At 40.7% G+C, this 16,188-nt stretch overlaps 1 protein-coding gene across 1 annotated transcript in view; it reads left to right on the top strand.

Moving 5' to 3' along the window:
• The window catches only part of arhgef39 (Rho guanine nucleotide exchange factor (GEF) 39), a 48,355-nt gene that overhangs the window by 3,483 nt on the left and 28,684 nt on the right, over nucleotides 1–16,188 (top strand). Inside the window, exons 3-4 of the mRNA XM_071541015.1 lie at nucleotides 6,964–7,084; nucleotides 12,894–13,012. Coding sequence (XP_071397116.1) covers nucleotides 6,964–7,084; nucleotides 12,894–13,012 — 240 coding nt within the window. The remainder of the gene's footprint in view (nucleotides 1–6,963; nucleotides 7,085–12,893; nucleotides 13,013–16,188) is intronic.

The following is a 16,188-nucleotide window of genomic DNA, read 5'->3' as shown; positions in this document are numbered from 1 at the left end:
AAAGGAGACATCATGACAAAAAGTTCTTGTACTGTTATTAATTACACAACAAATGAATAACAGTGGTCCGATATTTTTTCCGTCTTCTTTTGAATGTTAACAGTGGAATCCCTGCAATGGTGGGGGAAACTCTGGGATACATTACTGCCTTTAAATGCAGAATAAAGTTACAAAAAACACAGGAAGGAAGGACATAAAATGTAGTCTGTTTTATGTAGCTGTTTCCAGGGAGGAACATATCAGGGTGACTGGCTTGCATCCGATATTTAATAAAACGCTAATATCGGCCTGATTATATCAGCAAACTGATATCTGAAATCAGTGTAACCCAAGACCTCTCCTAAACCCTTACTGCAAGATGCCTGAACCCAGAACGCACAAGCTGGTTTTTCGCCGTCCATGTTTTTAATTAATATCCGCGCTACACTCTCCTTCAAGTAATAAGTCATCAGAATGTAATTTGGGGGGCCGGTTTATAATTGCTTTGTTAATTCTCAAAGTGGCTGTGGAAAAAGTCCTCTTGTACAATTCCACTTTGATAATCATCCAACCTGCTTAACTCAACTGCCTTGCTCTATCCGTGAACCAGTGTTTTTAAATCAATTTGGAGAATTAAATGGTTTTTATGGAAATGACTACTGTGTTAGTACATAAGTCTGTGAGTCTAGACGCGAAAGGTTCAGTGTCATACAACAGCAGCTAAACAATAGAGCAAATGGCTGGGATATCTTTGATTGGGAATTCCATTTCCAGACTAAATAATGAGTCCCGGGGCCTCCCTCAGGTCCTCATCCTCTCCAGAGTGGCAGGCTTTCTTGTCGAGAGTGCTAGAATGAAGATTGAGGTATGAATTACACAGTCTGATGTATTGGATAAATGGTTCCGCAGTTACCATACATCTTCATTATGAGACCCTTATTGAATCAATGGTTGAAACATAATGGCAAGTACTCAATTTAAAAAATGGTCCATAGAGAGACAGTGTGTTAGTGGTAGACTGATTTACCACTGCTAAGTGATTGATTATAGATTTTCCCATGTTGTCCTCAGTTTCTTCCACTGTGTTATTTGGTATAGACTAGATTTTCTGTGATAATACAAAGAGTAATTGATAATAACGGCAGCGATAATTGGCTCTCATAGATGGTTCTGTGGGTGAATCTCTCGTCTGCCTGTCAGACAGACTCGGGGCCCGGCGGTCGCTCAGATTATCCTCTAGGGCTGAACAATTAATCAAAATTTTATCGAAATCGCAATATGGCCTACTGCAATTTTCAAATCGCAGGAGGTGCAATATTTGTTAAAGGTGAAATGTGTCAAAATAGCGTTTTAAATGAAATATTGTGGTGCTGCAGAGATGTCCTGGCCTACACATCATATTCTACAGACTTAAGAAAACATCTTTGTTTGGTACAGATCCCCGCAAAAATCACACCATAATCATTTTAATACGTTTTTCAATGAAAATGAGAATAATGATGTAAAAATGATCATTCCCTCTAATATCGCAAATCATACCGAATTGCAATATAGTCAAAATATTTGCAATTAGATATTTTTTCAAAATCGTTCAGCCCTATTGTCCTCTAGTGTGAATGGACTCAAGACTCCCGACGGTCATGTAGATTATCCTGTAGTGGGAACGGGTTCAAGACTCCGGACAACTCCAGACCAGTCGGAGCCCGGGCCTGATTTGGTTGGTCCAGTGTGGCCGAAGCGGCCCATGACTCACCAAGTGTCCCATCCCTACCAAGTGACATAGTCAGGATGGGACGATATGCTTATCTCACGATACGATTCGATACGCGATATGTGGTTCACGATTCAATATAACCACGATACGATGTAATAAATAAAAGTTCAATGACAAGAAAGTGACAGAATTATGTTTATTTTTGAGCCACAAATCTTTCTAGCAATGGCGTTAGCTCGCTAGAATGTAAACTAGGGCTGGGCGATAATTCAATATTATCGTTTATCGTCTTTCAGTGGAATGATATCGTGATGATATGAAGATATTTTAATATCATGACACACATTTCTGCTGTCTAAATTGATGATGACAAGCAAATTTTACTTAAAAACTCATAAAATGAGGTATGGTAGGAATATTATTTGAATATTTCTGTTTTGTTTGACATCACACCTAACATTACAATTTGGTTCAATGAGATGAACATTAATTTTATTGATATTGAGAAAAATCCTTATGATTATCATGATATTGATTTCAGCCATATCGCCCAGCCCTAATACAACAATTTAAAAAAGGTCATTACAAAGTGCAGATGATATAATTTCAATGGACAGCTTGTGAAATTGTGATTGGCAAGCCATCTCTTTTGTGATTACTACAGCAGAATAAAATGGAGCTAATATCGCGATTCATTTTTCTGGCCCACGATACGTATCGTCACATTTTTGTATCGTGATATATTGAATTTCGATATATCGTCCCGTCCCTAGAGAATGAACCTGCCAATGGCTTCTTACTTGAGCCAAAATTTTGCACAGATTTTCCATCGTAAAAGAGGAAGAGAGATCAATTTTTCCACCCACAGTAGCCTGATTAGACCTGATTAGACTTTGCTTTTGCTAGTGCTCTCGCCACCTATAACCCATAGCTGAAAACAACAATTTCACACCCCTTCTCTGTTGGTTGTTGAAAGGCATTCAGGGAAAAGTAGGAAATCACTAGCTGAAGAAGTTGTAGATGCGGCAGGTTGAGGGAAAGTGGGTACACCAAAAAAGTAAACTACAAGACTTCATCACAAAAAATCATCACAAATTGATGATATCTAATCGTTTAAGAGTATCCGAGGGTTGGATTTTCTTTTAACAACAACTCCCACTCACTCAATTGATTAGTTTATATCAGTAATTCCCAACTAGGGCTGGGCGATATGGACAAAATCAAATATCACAATATTTTTTACCAAATACCTCAATATCGGTATTGCGACAATATTGTAGGGATGACTATTGGCGCTTTCACAAAATATTTACACAATGAGATTTTTGATAAATAATCATCAGTAATGTGGATATAATGACTAAGTGGGTAAAGGCAAATAATAGAACAGCTAGAACAGTCTGGTAAGTTCAGAAAATGACATCACTTTACTGTAATGCAGCCTTTAAAACCAGGAAAAGACAACACTTATGCCATATCACGATACTACGATATCCAGAATCTAAGATGATATCTAGTCTCATATCACGATATCGATATAATATCGATATATTGCCCAGCCCTATTCCCAACTCCACTTGCTCCACTCTTGGTAATTGTTATACAATTTTATGTGGAGAAATAAATCTCATATAAAATGGTAGAAAATAGCAACATGCCTGGAGCAATCCACGTAAGTATGCAATTAGTCAAAGTCAAAGAAGTCTCATACAAAATTCTTCATCCATATTATCCTTGTAATAATGTCACTTCAAAAATACATTTAATAACATTTAATAGTTACAATAAATGTAAACTGTAGCTTCTGTACCATGAAGCCAGAAATTATAGAGCATCTATTTTCTAACTATTCACAATGAACTGTTCTGAACGAATGGGAAAGTGTTTTTGAATGACATAACGAGGTAGTGTGTGATCCCTCGTCTTCATCTTCCTGATTGGGACAGCGAGCGTTTACTCCAGACCAATCGTTTAGTCAGTCAACAGCCTGGTCGTCTCGCCCAGCCTCAAGATCGCTTCTAACTTTGATCCGTGGCCTTTCATCCTTCCGTTAACGTCCGTTTCAACACAGAGCGATGTATTCTTTAAAGGGATGCCCAACTAAAATATGCAGTTTCTCATTAAATTGGCTATTTTCATCATCCTGGGGTGTGACAAACACCAGTAAACTCTTAGAATCTGCTATTTCTATGCTCAGAGAAGCCTGTCCGATACATTTCCCTGATCCCAGCAACCGGTATTTGTGGGGGCGGGATTAAAAAAATGACTTTAATACGTAACAAGGAGAGAGATTCTATCAAAACACAACCTCGTTTTCAGATTGCCAAATGTTGACTCGGCATGCCAGTCAACTTGGGCCACGCCCCGAACCCTACTGGCAAGGAGAACACCCACACAGCTGCTCTGAATTTCATCACAGTACAAAAATCCCCCAAAACATGCTTTTATTACAATTATTAAATTTTTAGAATGCTCAAATCTTGGCGGATGATAACGATGATATGCACAAATGCTGCTAAATAAAAGGGCAGGGGCCGGTTGCACAAAACACCTTAAGTTTTCTCCTTCAGTATGACACTTAAGGCTTAATTTCTCCTTAGCTGAGGGACTTACTTAAGGGTGTTGCACAGAATCCCTTAAAAGGTTTCCTTAGTTAAGGAAAAACGTTAAGGCATTTCCTGCATTGAAAGAGATTTTAAAGCGGTAAAATTCTACAGTTTCCATGGAGACCGTTTCTTTGCTTGCACTTGCGCTTGTGATACCTGTTATCAAAGTTGGCCTATAGATCGTAAAAAAAAAATGGCAAAAGACAAGAACACCAAATTGGTCAGAGGAGGAAAAGATTATACTTCTGGAGGAATACAATAAAAGAAAGCACATACTAAAAAGTAAATTTGATCCGTAAATAACAACAAACGGAAAACAACGAATGTGGGAGGAAATTGCGATGAAAATTAATTCAAGAAGTCTGGTGAAGAGGTTCATCCAAGAGGTCCAAAAAAAATACAACAACTTCTTAATTTATCGCCATAAACACTGCCATGTTGTGGTTAAGATAGTCAGAGGTACCTTAAGTTTTTTTTCCTTACTTTGGTTGCTAAGGTCTTTTGTGCAACGGTTTAACTAACTTTAAGGGACTCCTTAAGTATAAGATAAGGAGAAAACCTTAAATACTTAAGTGAACATTTTGAGGAAACCTTAAGGAGAAGACTTAAGGGTGTTTCGTGCAACCAGCCCCAGATTTTTAAACAGTGTTTTTAAAGCAGGTAAGAAACGACTTCAGTCCCAGAAACATTCTGTGAGAGGCTCGCTTGTCAACTACGCGCAGGCTAATGGTCCTCTGATATTAATACAAGTGTGTTTGTTTGTGTGCGCAGGGTGGAGGTGTGTTCTATTGACATCTCCTGGTTTTATTTACTTTACTCCGGAGTGGGGAGCGCAGTTAATGAATTCCGCTTTCATTAAACATCGCCAGGTTACATAAGAGGAGGCGACATTTGAATATATTGATATGCCACGCCATTTATCCTGGTTATGACTGTTTATGGGGAGTAGAGACCAGGCAATGGAAGGAGCAACCCAATTATCCCCCCCGACTGCTACATAACAAACTGGAAATAACGAACTTGAAAGAGCTGTCACTTTATCCCGTGAGTGGCACAATATCAACAGCCGCGTTTGAAAGGTGAATATTCCAAAAGCGGGCGTCGGGGAGGGGTGGGGTTGGGGGGGGGGGGGGTCTTAATGAGAATAAATGTGGTGTGGAAATAGATCAAATAGCATCCCGCGTGACAGAAGTCACTCCTTGTCGACAGCAGAGGGAAGAAACGCAGCATAAACCAAAACGTACACTCCTTCATTGAGATCAACGCGGGCCGCCGGCTTTATTTGCTCCGGCTTTATTTGGGGTCTTTATTTCTTTCTTTTTTTATGCTTTTTTTTTTTTTTTTTTTTTTTGCGAACCGCGTGGCAACAATTAGTATTCCTCCGTTCGAGCCCCACGCAAATGAAGCCACATAGGCCCGGATTGTTTGGTCGAGGTTGCATCCACCCCAGATGTCGCGACTGCTCAGAATTAATGTGGATTAACGCGACACAGGAGGAATGCTAATGTTGTCTTCGTCCCGCCGCTGATGGCCAGACAATTTAATTGCTGTGGAAAAAAAAAAAAGTATAAAAAAAAAAAAAAAAAATGTAATCCATAATTTCATATTTATCATAATAGCCTCTGGCTGTGAGTGGGGGGGGGGGGGGAACGGAAACACTGTTTTTCCCGCCCTTTGCCCTCGTTAGAACTCTCTCGGCTGCTCCGGCATCTCCTGATTATGAACAGAGGCTACCTTGGCGCGCAACTTCATTAAAATCTATTTAAATCAACTTCAACGGCAAAGTGCTCCTTCTTCCAGCATGTACGAACGCAAAGTCTCTGGGAACATCATTAGAGAGTAGGATTCGTGTGTGTGTGTGTGTGTGTGTGTGTGTCTGTGTGTGTGTGGTACTTCCTCTAAGTTTGGATAACAAGCTCCTTCACAAGTGTCAACACCCCCAACCAATTGCGTCCGTGTTACTGTAATGCGCCTGACAGGCTGAGCGACTGCTTTGCCGCCGCCTTGATCCGGTTGTTTTGTTCCCGGGTTCAGCGGGCGCGTTCACACTACAAAGTGGCCCTCCGGTGCCCTGAAGGTAGACCTACCGTCTGGGTCCCGGTAAATATGTCACCCACAGGGAGAGGCCTTCAAATAACGCGACGGAGTCTTGCCTGCTAAACTTCCCATTAGCCGGGAAGCAATCCTCTGAACTTTGCTCAACCTCCGCACTCTCTCCAAACATGTGTGCCTTAGCTCAAAATGATGCTTCAGATCCGATCTTGCTTTATTTGAGCTCCCGTTTTTTTTGTTTTTTTTTTCTTCCACTGATGCAGAGCAGCAGTGCATTCTTAGGCGGTAATGTGCACTAACTCAAAGTCCGATGCGGTTTGACTGGAGGCTAAATGCTCACTGGGGGGCACTTTGAAATGAATGTGTCAAGGGTCTGTGATGCACAAAAAATATGCAGCAGATAGTGAAGTGGTTACTTCCGCCATGTCCTCTATTAGAGTTAAGGATGTTGCTGTGACTAGATAATGATGTCTGCCTGCTCGCCTGCCTGCCACAAAAAGATGTGACAGCAACCCAATGGGATTATAATGGCAATGCTTGCGTTCTATTGCAAATGTATGTTATATTTGTTTTGTAGGCTCCCTAGTTGATTACTTGTGTCCTTCCTTGCAGATCTCTGCTGGTCCATCTGGAGAATGGATACTTTGGCCGGGGCTTTGAGCAGTTCTGTCCACAGCTTCAGCACTACAACACCTATGTGGACAACATCCACAATGCCAGCAAGGTGCTCGGGGTACGTGGACGCACTTATTCTAGTGTGGTAGGCAGTGGTGGAAGAAGTACTGAGATCTTTTACTTAAGTAAAAGTAGCAATACAACAATGTAAAGATACTCCATTACAAGTAAAAGTCCTGCATTAAAAATCTAAGTAAAAGTACATAAGTATTGGCAGCAAAATGTACTTCAAAGTAAACGTACTCATTATGCAAACTGTCCCCATTTAGACAGTTATATTTTTCATAAATTATTGGAATATTAATACTGATTTATTGACATACATGTACATGTAAGCAGCATTTTAAAGTTGTCCACGTGAAGCTAATCTTAACAATTTAGCTATACTTTTGGGTAGTCTAATCTATAACAATGCTATTTTATAGTTATTTTATAAAGATGATCAAATGTTTTAAATATAAAATATTGATCTGAAAAGTAACTAGTAACTATAGCTGTGAAATACAGTAAATGTAGTGGAGTAAAAAGTACAATACTTACCTCTAAAATGTGGTGGAGTATAAGTACAAAGTAGCATAAAATGGTAAAGTACAAGTACCTCAAAATTGTACTTAAGTACAGTACTTGAGTAAATGTACTTAGTTACTTTCTACCACTGGTGGTAGTGTGGTAGTGCTAGATAGTAGTCACACTCCTACATGTCAGCCTGGTGCACTGATGTACATCTTACAAGATGTTCAAAATCAGAAACACATTAGATCAAATTAGATCAAATTTGATTAGATTAGATTTTAATGATTCATGTGGGGACACTGGGCCGTTGCAGCAGCAGATAGTAAAAGGATACAGCAAAGAAGAATAGGATATAAATAAGAATAGAGCAAATTGGGGTTATATAAACTAGGATTCAACCAATATGGGTGAAAGCCTTCAGTATTAATTATGGGGGAAAGTATTCAGCCTTTCCTCCGTAATTTTATTCTTGTCAGGGCGGAAAAGCCTATAATAATAATATAATAGTAATAATAATATTCCTGTTCATATTCATGCGTACTTGTGTGGAATCTGATCAAAATGTCTGAATCAGTTCATGTTAAGGGATTCTCATAGACAGTGTAGAATAGATAAATTCTACAATAAATATACAGTATAATCAAACTGCACCATATCCATCATATCAGAGGCGGACAACACTGTCTTTTTTTTTTTTTTTTCTTGGACTGTGTTTTTTTTTTGGGACTAGTATCAGTATCAGTCATAAATATTCATATTCTATGACATTCATGGCACTGGCATGAATTCATGACACTAAATGAATTTACCTTACCAAGTGTTAAAATGTCATAAATACAGTTATTAGGTATTATTATTATTTATTTTGAATTAATTTTCATTTTGATGCAACTATAAAATTAGGAGATCATGTACCTAAACAAAAAAAAAGACAAAACATCACAGCAAGGACCATAAGCACCAAAGACGGAGACAAAAAAAAAAACAGGGATCTCTCGGATTACCACTTTAAATTGGTCTTAATAATTGTAGCAATTATAAACAACAATTTAAAAATATCATTACAAAGTGAAAATAATAAAATGGCGCTACTATTACGATCAATTTTTCTGCCCCACGATACATATCGTCACATTTTTGTATTGAGATATATTGAATTTCGATATATCGTCCCATCCCTACCCGGTAGCATTACAAATTCTTTAAAAGTCTCGTATTTGGCTTTCTGAACCTTACAGAAAGCCCTGATTGAGTCCCAAAGGCGTTGTCACGGCTGCCGCCCAGCTAAAGGCATGGCCATGTATATTTAACACGACTTCAACCGTCGACCAAATTGAGTCACGCTCTTGACTGGAAGGACGACACCCGGCCCGTCGTGCAGCCTTCATCTTATTAGAGCCGCCTTTCCCTCCATCATCTGGCCTAAAGAGTGCACCGGGGATCCGTCCGCTAATCAGCACCTCGACTTATGAGGCACCTGGTACTCACTGCATGGATGAAGAGCTGCAGCCCTCGCTCATTGTTATGCTGAGAGCAGCACTAGGAATGAAATAGTGAGGGAATTTATTTTAAAAGCAGCAGGAAGGCGACCACGGTTGTTACAATGTAATATTGACTTTATTAGAGTACATTACCATACGTTCAGACTGTGAGGTGAGATTTTGTCATGTGACGAAACCGCAGAAGATAGAGCCAGCCGTTATGATTAGTGGTTTTGGGGGGGGGGGGGCATTTACAGACACGTGGATGGACTCTTGCTGGAATCTGACTCGCCTCTGCTTTCCTGCGTCACGCCAAATTCTGGCTCAAGTTGAAACATTTCACCTCGAGTGAACGCCTCTTCGCCTCAATATGCGGCGCCTAGAGCGAAGTCGCATCCAACCTCGCTCCATGTGCCTTCTCCCATTGACTTTGCATGCATTTGCGCTGTCACTGTTTTCTATGCCTCCGCGCAGGCGATAGCCGTGGCCGGAGGCATTATGTTTTTCGGGTTGTCCGTCCGTCCGTACGTACGTCCATCCGTCCGTACGTCCGACCCATTCTCGTGAACGCGATATCTCAGGAACGCCTCGAGGGAATTTCTTCAAATTTAGCACAAACGTCCACTTGGACTCAAGGATGAACTGATTAGATTTTGGTGGTCAAAGGTCAAGGTCACTATGACCTCACAAAAAAACGTTTTTGGCCATAACTCAAGAATTCATACGCTAATTATGACAAAATTTCACACAAATGTCTAATAGGATAAAATGATGAAGTGATGACATTTTATATCCAAAAGTTCCTAGGTCAACTTCACTGTGACATCATAATGTTTTGCTTACCACTGTAGCTGAGAAAACGATCTTGGGTCATTCTACAAAAACGGTGGAAGTGCTGTCACTTACTTTTGCAGACACCAAAATCCTTTAAGTTGACCTAATAATCAGATTAATTATATATGTTCAATAAATAAAGACTGTCCTTGCAATGATAAAACAAAGTTTATTGGGGGAGGCGTTTTTTCCACATTCTGTCTGAACATAGGGTTAGAGTTGATGAGGTGATATTTCACTGTTTCTGAACATTTTCAGTTTGCACCACACATACAGTACCACCATAAGGTTTCAGCCAAGCACCAACACTGGCCAGCAAACATTTGTAAACATTGTTAAAAATTCTCTAATATAACGAACCATGGCAACTCAAGTCCAAAAAAATAAACATTGGTGGCATCTACAGATTCCCGGTGCAGACAGTGATGTAATTTGACTGTTCATGAAGACTGCTCTGCTTGTTAAAAATGTCCAACCCTAAGTAAAATATTGCCTCATCTAAGTAAATATCGGCCTGGAGGCAGGTATGGCTATAAGTGCTACATGGTAGAATCGTATATCCTTTGTGTCAGGGATGCTTTACTTCCAGGTGTTCTTTGATGGACCAGCACTGATGTCCCACTGCTAGCTAACATCTGCTCTGATTCATCAAAGCTGCAAAGATAATATTGTCTTAATTAAGAGGAAGGATGTGTCTGCAGAATATTGACTGATCGCATTGATTATGGACTGAGCCATGCAAGTTTGCATTGATCTCTCCTCCAGGTCAACACGCCAGTAATTGGCTGAACAGGGGAGGCTGTGTTAGCGACAGGACTGCTAGTTTACTCCGGTGACCACAGTGATCAGTCTGTCCCCTAATATAGTGATTCTCAACCTTTTTTATATCAAGGACCCTTTATTTAGTCCACATTAGAGCCACGGACCCCCATTTGATGAGATTTTGTCTCTCGGACCCAAAGCTGAGAATATTTTAATTGCTAGATATGATTTTTTTGTCCAGAATTCCATGATTATGTATTGTAGGTAGAGAGATAACAGTGAAACTATGATCAAAACAGTCATTCTTCTACATTCTGTAACTTCTTGTAAATTAAACAATGGCGAATTTTAATTCACAACAATTCATCAGTTTGCTGTGGACCCCCTCAAGGACCCCTGGTGGTCCCCGGACCCCACTCGGAGAACCACTGCCCTAATAAAGCAAACAGAGACTCAGTTCACTTTAACAGGCTCAATTCTGAACCAAATCTGTCCATTTTTTTATTAATTCAAGGATTAATCATCTATTGCTGCAAAATACTGTAGAAGCAATCTACAAATGTGGGAGCAATGCCAACAATGCCAGCTTGAAAAAACTGAGTGAGTAACATACTGTAGATGATAGGTGATTTAAAGCTGCACTAGTCCAGATTTCTATGTGAAAACAAAACACAAAATGTGGCTCTGATAGAGAAGAGTGTCCCTTTCCCCAATAATTGAGATGCTATAGATTTGCCCAAACTAAATTCTAGTGTTGGGGTATGGTCACTGGCAGGGAATCCCACCTGCTCAGGTCAGGTGTAAATGTCGTTCAGAACAAATCGGAGCTACTAGTCGATGAATACCCAAACGTGCGTAAATTTCCATCTACGCCTATTTACATTTTACTGCTCACGTTTTCATAAAGATAAAAGCTCTTCAGTCTTGTTGTTAGTAGTACATTTTTACTATTTAAAACCAACTTTGGTATAAAGCGTCACAGACTGGCCGAGTGCTTCTGGGTATTGAAGTCATCAAAATTAAAACTAGAGCTGCAACGATTAATCGATTAGTTGTCAACTATTAAATTAATCGCCAACTATTTTGATAATCGATTAATTTGAGTAATTTTTGAAGAAAAATAAGTCAAAATTCTCTGATTCCAGCTTCTTAAATGTGAATATTTTCTGGTTTCTTTCCTCCTCTATGACAGTAAACTGAATATCTTTGGGTTGTGGACAAAACAAGACATTTGAGGACGTCATCTTGGGCTTTGGGAAACACTGATCCACATTTTTCACCATTTTCTGACATTTTATAGACCAAACAACTAATCGATTAATCGAGAAAATAATCGACAGATTAATTGACAATGAAAATAATCGTTAGTTGCAGCCCTAATTAAAACAATTACCTTTCTCTGCCATATGAGGCCGCTAACGTGCAAAAAGTGCCTAGTGCAGCTTTAATTTTTGGTTTTTTTTACATTAAGTCGGCAAACTTTGAGGCTAAATCCAAGCTGTCATCTCTTTAAGGTGTCTAATTTCTGCCCTCAGTTCACTTTCCCAACAGTGCACCTTAATAACTGATTCCTCTCACATTGTACCCATCATTCCACTAACTCACCACCTGTCTGCTTCACTATGTCCAACTCCAGCTGCCACAGGCGTAATGACCAGCTAAGCAGCTGTGTGAGCAACATACACACACACACACACACAGGCACCAACACACACCATAGCTGGCCTCTAAAGTCAAGTGGCATCCACTGCCGATTTTAATGCTATAAAATAGGATAGAGCTTTACTCAGGCAGGTCTATTTAAATACAGGAGCCATGTTTATTTTGATGACTGACGCGGATGACAAGATAAGGCTTTTTTTTTTTTTTTGTCATCCAAATGTTGACACATACTCATGCTGACATGGTTTGCAAATGCATATTTAATGACAGCTGCAGCTCCCCCCCCACCCCCCCCCTCCCCCACACACACACTTCAGCTGGCAACCTGGAATAATGAGTGACAACAAGGTGATTTGTGGGTTTGTCAGGGGGAGAACGCAGCCAGAAAGTGACATGAGATTCAGGGGGTTGTCGAGGGGTTGTGTCATGTCCGCCATCAGTTCCGCAAGCCGCATGCAAATGATATTAGCATGAAAGATACGGATACGCACGGGGGAAAGCCCAATGCGGTGATTAAGACACACTAGCTCAGTACATGTTAAGCACGCCTGGTGATTAGCCGCCGGTCAGAGCGTCTTGTAACGGAGCGTCTCTCTCTCTCGTCTGTTGTCTTAGATCCAGCTGAAGAAAAACAAGGCCTTCAGACGCTTTAAGAAGCTGCAGGAAGACAGACCCGAGTTCAGCAATCACAAACTGGAGGACTTGCTTCAACTTCCCGTCCAGCGGATTCAGCAGTAAGATTCACACCTAATTAGAGGAAAATCCACCCCGAAACACTTTAACACTGTTAACAAAACAGCTATTAGCGATGTACCTTGCATTTCTAGGCACATATTGTTGTTTGTATTGTTGTTGTTGTGTGTGTTTTTCCTTAAAGACAGTGTGACGTCACATCACGTCTCCATCAAAATATTTCCGGCACAGCTAAAATGGGAAAAAAATTGGTTGCAGAAAATCTAAAACATCAACAATAAAATGTCAGGTTTTGGTGTCAGTCTCTCAGAATCAAAGAGTAAGGGCTTCTTTCTAGAGCCGCCATTTTGCACCGATATTCGACAATCATACGGGGAAATCGTAGAAAAGGAAGAGATACAAATTTCTCCACAGACAGTAGCCTCGATAGATCATAATGCAACGGTAGTTTGTGAAATGCAATGCCTTCTTCAACTGCTTTTTTTGTAATTTGAACAACCGGTTATAGCATTGTTTCTCGACTGGTAAAACTCACTACACTTTCGCTATCATTCTCTCCACCTACACATAGAGAACCTCCTTCTCTGACACTCAGGCAAAGGTAGGAAATGACTAACTGAAGTAGAAGTAGGTGAGGTAGTTTGAGGGAAAGTGGATACACCAAAAAAGTTAAAAAAACAAAACAAATGTGTCAACTGTTTTTATTGGTGAAAGCGAGACAAGTACAACATAGTCAATGGTCAATTACATATCACCATATTTTACTTTTACTGTAACTACAACATCACAACTCAAGAAGTTGTAAAAGAAAAAAACAAATAAACAAACCAAAACCAAACAGCAAAATAAGAGAGAGAGGGAAAAAAAGAGAGAGAGAGGGTAGGGAGACTCGTCAGGGAGTTAAACATTGTCATTTAGTGGAGTAAATGGAATAGACTGACAGGTTATAAAGGTACCAGCCTACTTAATAGATCAAGTTAGGAGGGACAGATTATACATGTAGTAAACAGGCTAGAGATTTGATTCTTAGTCTGGAGGAATGGTTGACAGGTTATTGAAATAACTCAATAAATGGTCTCCATAACTTGAAGAAACCATCAGTGGTTCCCCTAAGAGAGAATTTTATTGTTTCCAAGCTTCGAAAAAACATCACATCATTCAACCAGACTGGAAAGGAGGGTGGGTTTTGGAGATTTCCAGGTTAGTAATAGCCCTCTTCTTGCTAAGAGTGTTGTAAAGGCAATTATATTTCCATTTTGGGCTGTGCATTGCAAGGGTTCTGCTGGCACGCCAAATATGGTTGTAGTGGTATATGTAAAAAAAAAAAAAAAAAAAGTAAATTACATCATCACAAAATAACTCCTGGAATGCATCGAACATCAAAGATTGATGATATCTAACAGTGTAAGGGGATTTCTTCCTTTAACTACCAGGAAACATTTTCAGTGCATCCTCAGTTGTCTGTGTTTAATTGATGCGCATGTAAGTTACATATCACATTTCTGCTTTTTGCCCATTGTGAGTTTGTGGAGGTGTTGCGGTATCGCTGTTCCACTGTTGTAGTCGGGTCACAGATTTCATGCTTGAGCTCTGTTTTGCTGTTTTGTTGTTTTCTTTTCACCAGTCATCCGCTGCATTGCACAATGCAGAGTCCTGGTGACAGATGTAATTATTATTATTTGATGTAGCACCCATGTCAGTGCTCAGACTGTCCAGAAACTGTCAAAATCTCCTTTGTTAACCAACCGTTTTTGTTGTTTCGTAATTTCACGCGGTCTTGATCTCGTTCGTTAATTAGTGGAACAAGAGGAGAAATGGGCCGGAGCGCGCTTTCCAATGCGGCAGATATCATGACACCGGTTTATCAAGCTGCTTGCTTGTATCTTAATTAGGCCCTCTTCCTCGTCTTCTCATCTCTGCAGGCGTACAGCAGAGCACTCGATACGTTACGTCCATCCATCATGCGAAAGAGAAGTTGTCTCCGAGATGAGCCGACCCTTCACCTTAACATCTGTGATACCGACTTTTACTGCATATCTAACTCATGTTCCGTTTCTCCTCCCCAACGTAGGCCTATCTTCCCTTTTATTTACTGCTGAATAGGATCGTTTTCCCCGTAGCTATTGGTAGCGGTAGCGTTAGCCATGTTGCTAACGCTACCGCTAGCAGCCAGAAAACGAACCAGGAGCTACAAGGAAGCCAGGACCAGAAGAAACAAACATCTAACTATGTTTGTTTCTAGCTGCTGGCATTAGCTAGCGTTAGCAACGTTAGCCATGTTGCTAACGCTAGCTAACACTAACGCTAGCAGCCAGAAACAAACAAATGATCCATTGTCCGTTTGATAATCTAAACAAAGAACACGTTTTCTTGCAGTGGCCTTTCTAAAATGAGCAGTGGTGAAAGTTACTATATTGTGTTATGATCAAGGAGTTGATAAGCAGACAGATGGTTTGTTCTGTTGCACGGAGCTAGGCTCTAATGGAAAGTGATCTGGTTGTCTTTGCGACAGCGGCGCAAACAACAATACCACTTGGAAACACTAGGGGGCGACAACGGGGGGAAAGTTGAAAAGTTGTCTGTATCCACTTTAAATATGTCGAACTTCAACAGATTTTACCGGTAAAAAAAACGGTAATTACCGGACAATGGAAACCCTGCTCTTGACATTCTGAGGGGAGACGAGCGCACCCTCCTCCTCTCATCCGAAGACTCTGACCACAGTCGTGTTCGATTCCGACAGATCCGCGGTCGGGCCTCGTTCGCTCCAGTTCATACCTCTCTCTTCCTCACTCCTTTTTTTTTTTTTTTCCCCGAGCACTTCCCCATCATCGTCGTCGTCATCATCGATTCGCCCGTCGTTCTCGGCGAAACTCGGGGGGACTCGAGGGATGTGTCTAATTGTATGATGATTTTAAGTGGCGCGGCCGGATAATCATCCGTGGCCGGCGCCTTACCTTGCTCCGTCTCCACGAGCCGGGAATAGCAGGAAATTGTTGTCACTTATCGCCGTTCAAGGATGATGGATGGCAAGCCGGGCCTGGAGTGTGGATACTTACGGTGCTGCTGGGGGAGAAATAAAATCATTGCCTTTATTAAGTGGCTTCCACTAGAGCCGGCTGGAGCAGTCGCCGCCGTCCTCCCCGCTGAGCTTACCATTATGACAGTGATGGGGTCTCGAGTTGATTGTGGCGGTGAATAGCAGCCCTCTCTGTCT

The sequence above is a fragment of the Centroberyx affinis genome, unplaced genomic scaffold, assembly GCF_046629955.1.
Source record: "Centroberyx affinis isolate AG114_WGS23_722 - 3 ecotype Tasmania unplaced genomic scaffold, CSIRO-AGI_Caff_v1 ptg003770l_1, whole genome shotgun sequence".
Classification (NCBI taxonomy): Eukaryota; Metazoa; Chordata; class Actinopteri; order Beryciformes; family Berycidae; genus Centroberyx; species Centroberyx affinis.
The sequence above is the reverse complement of the archived record's forward strand: the minus strand, read 5'-3'. Positions and strand labels throughout refer to the sequence as shown.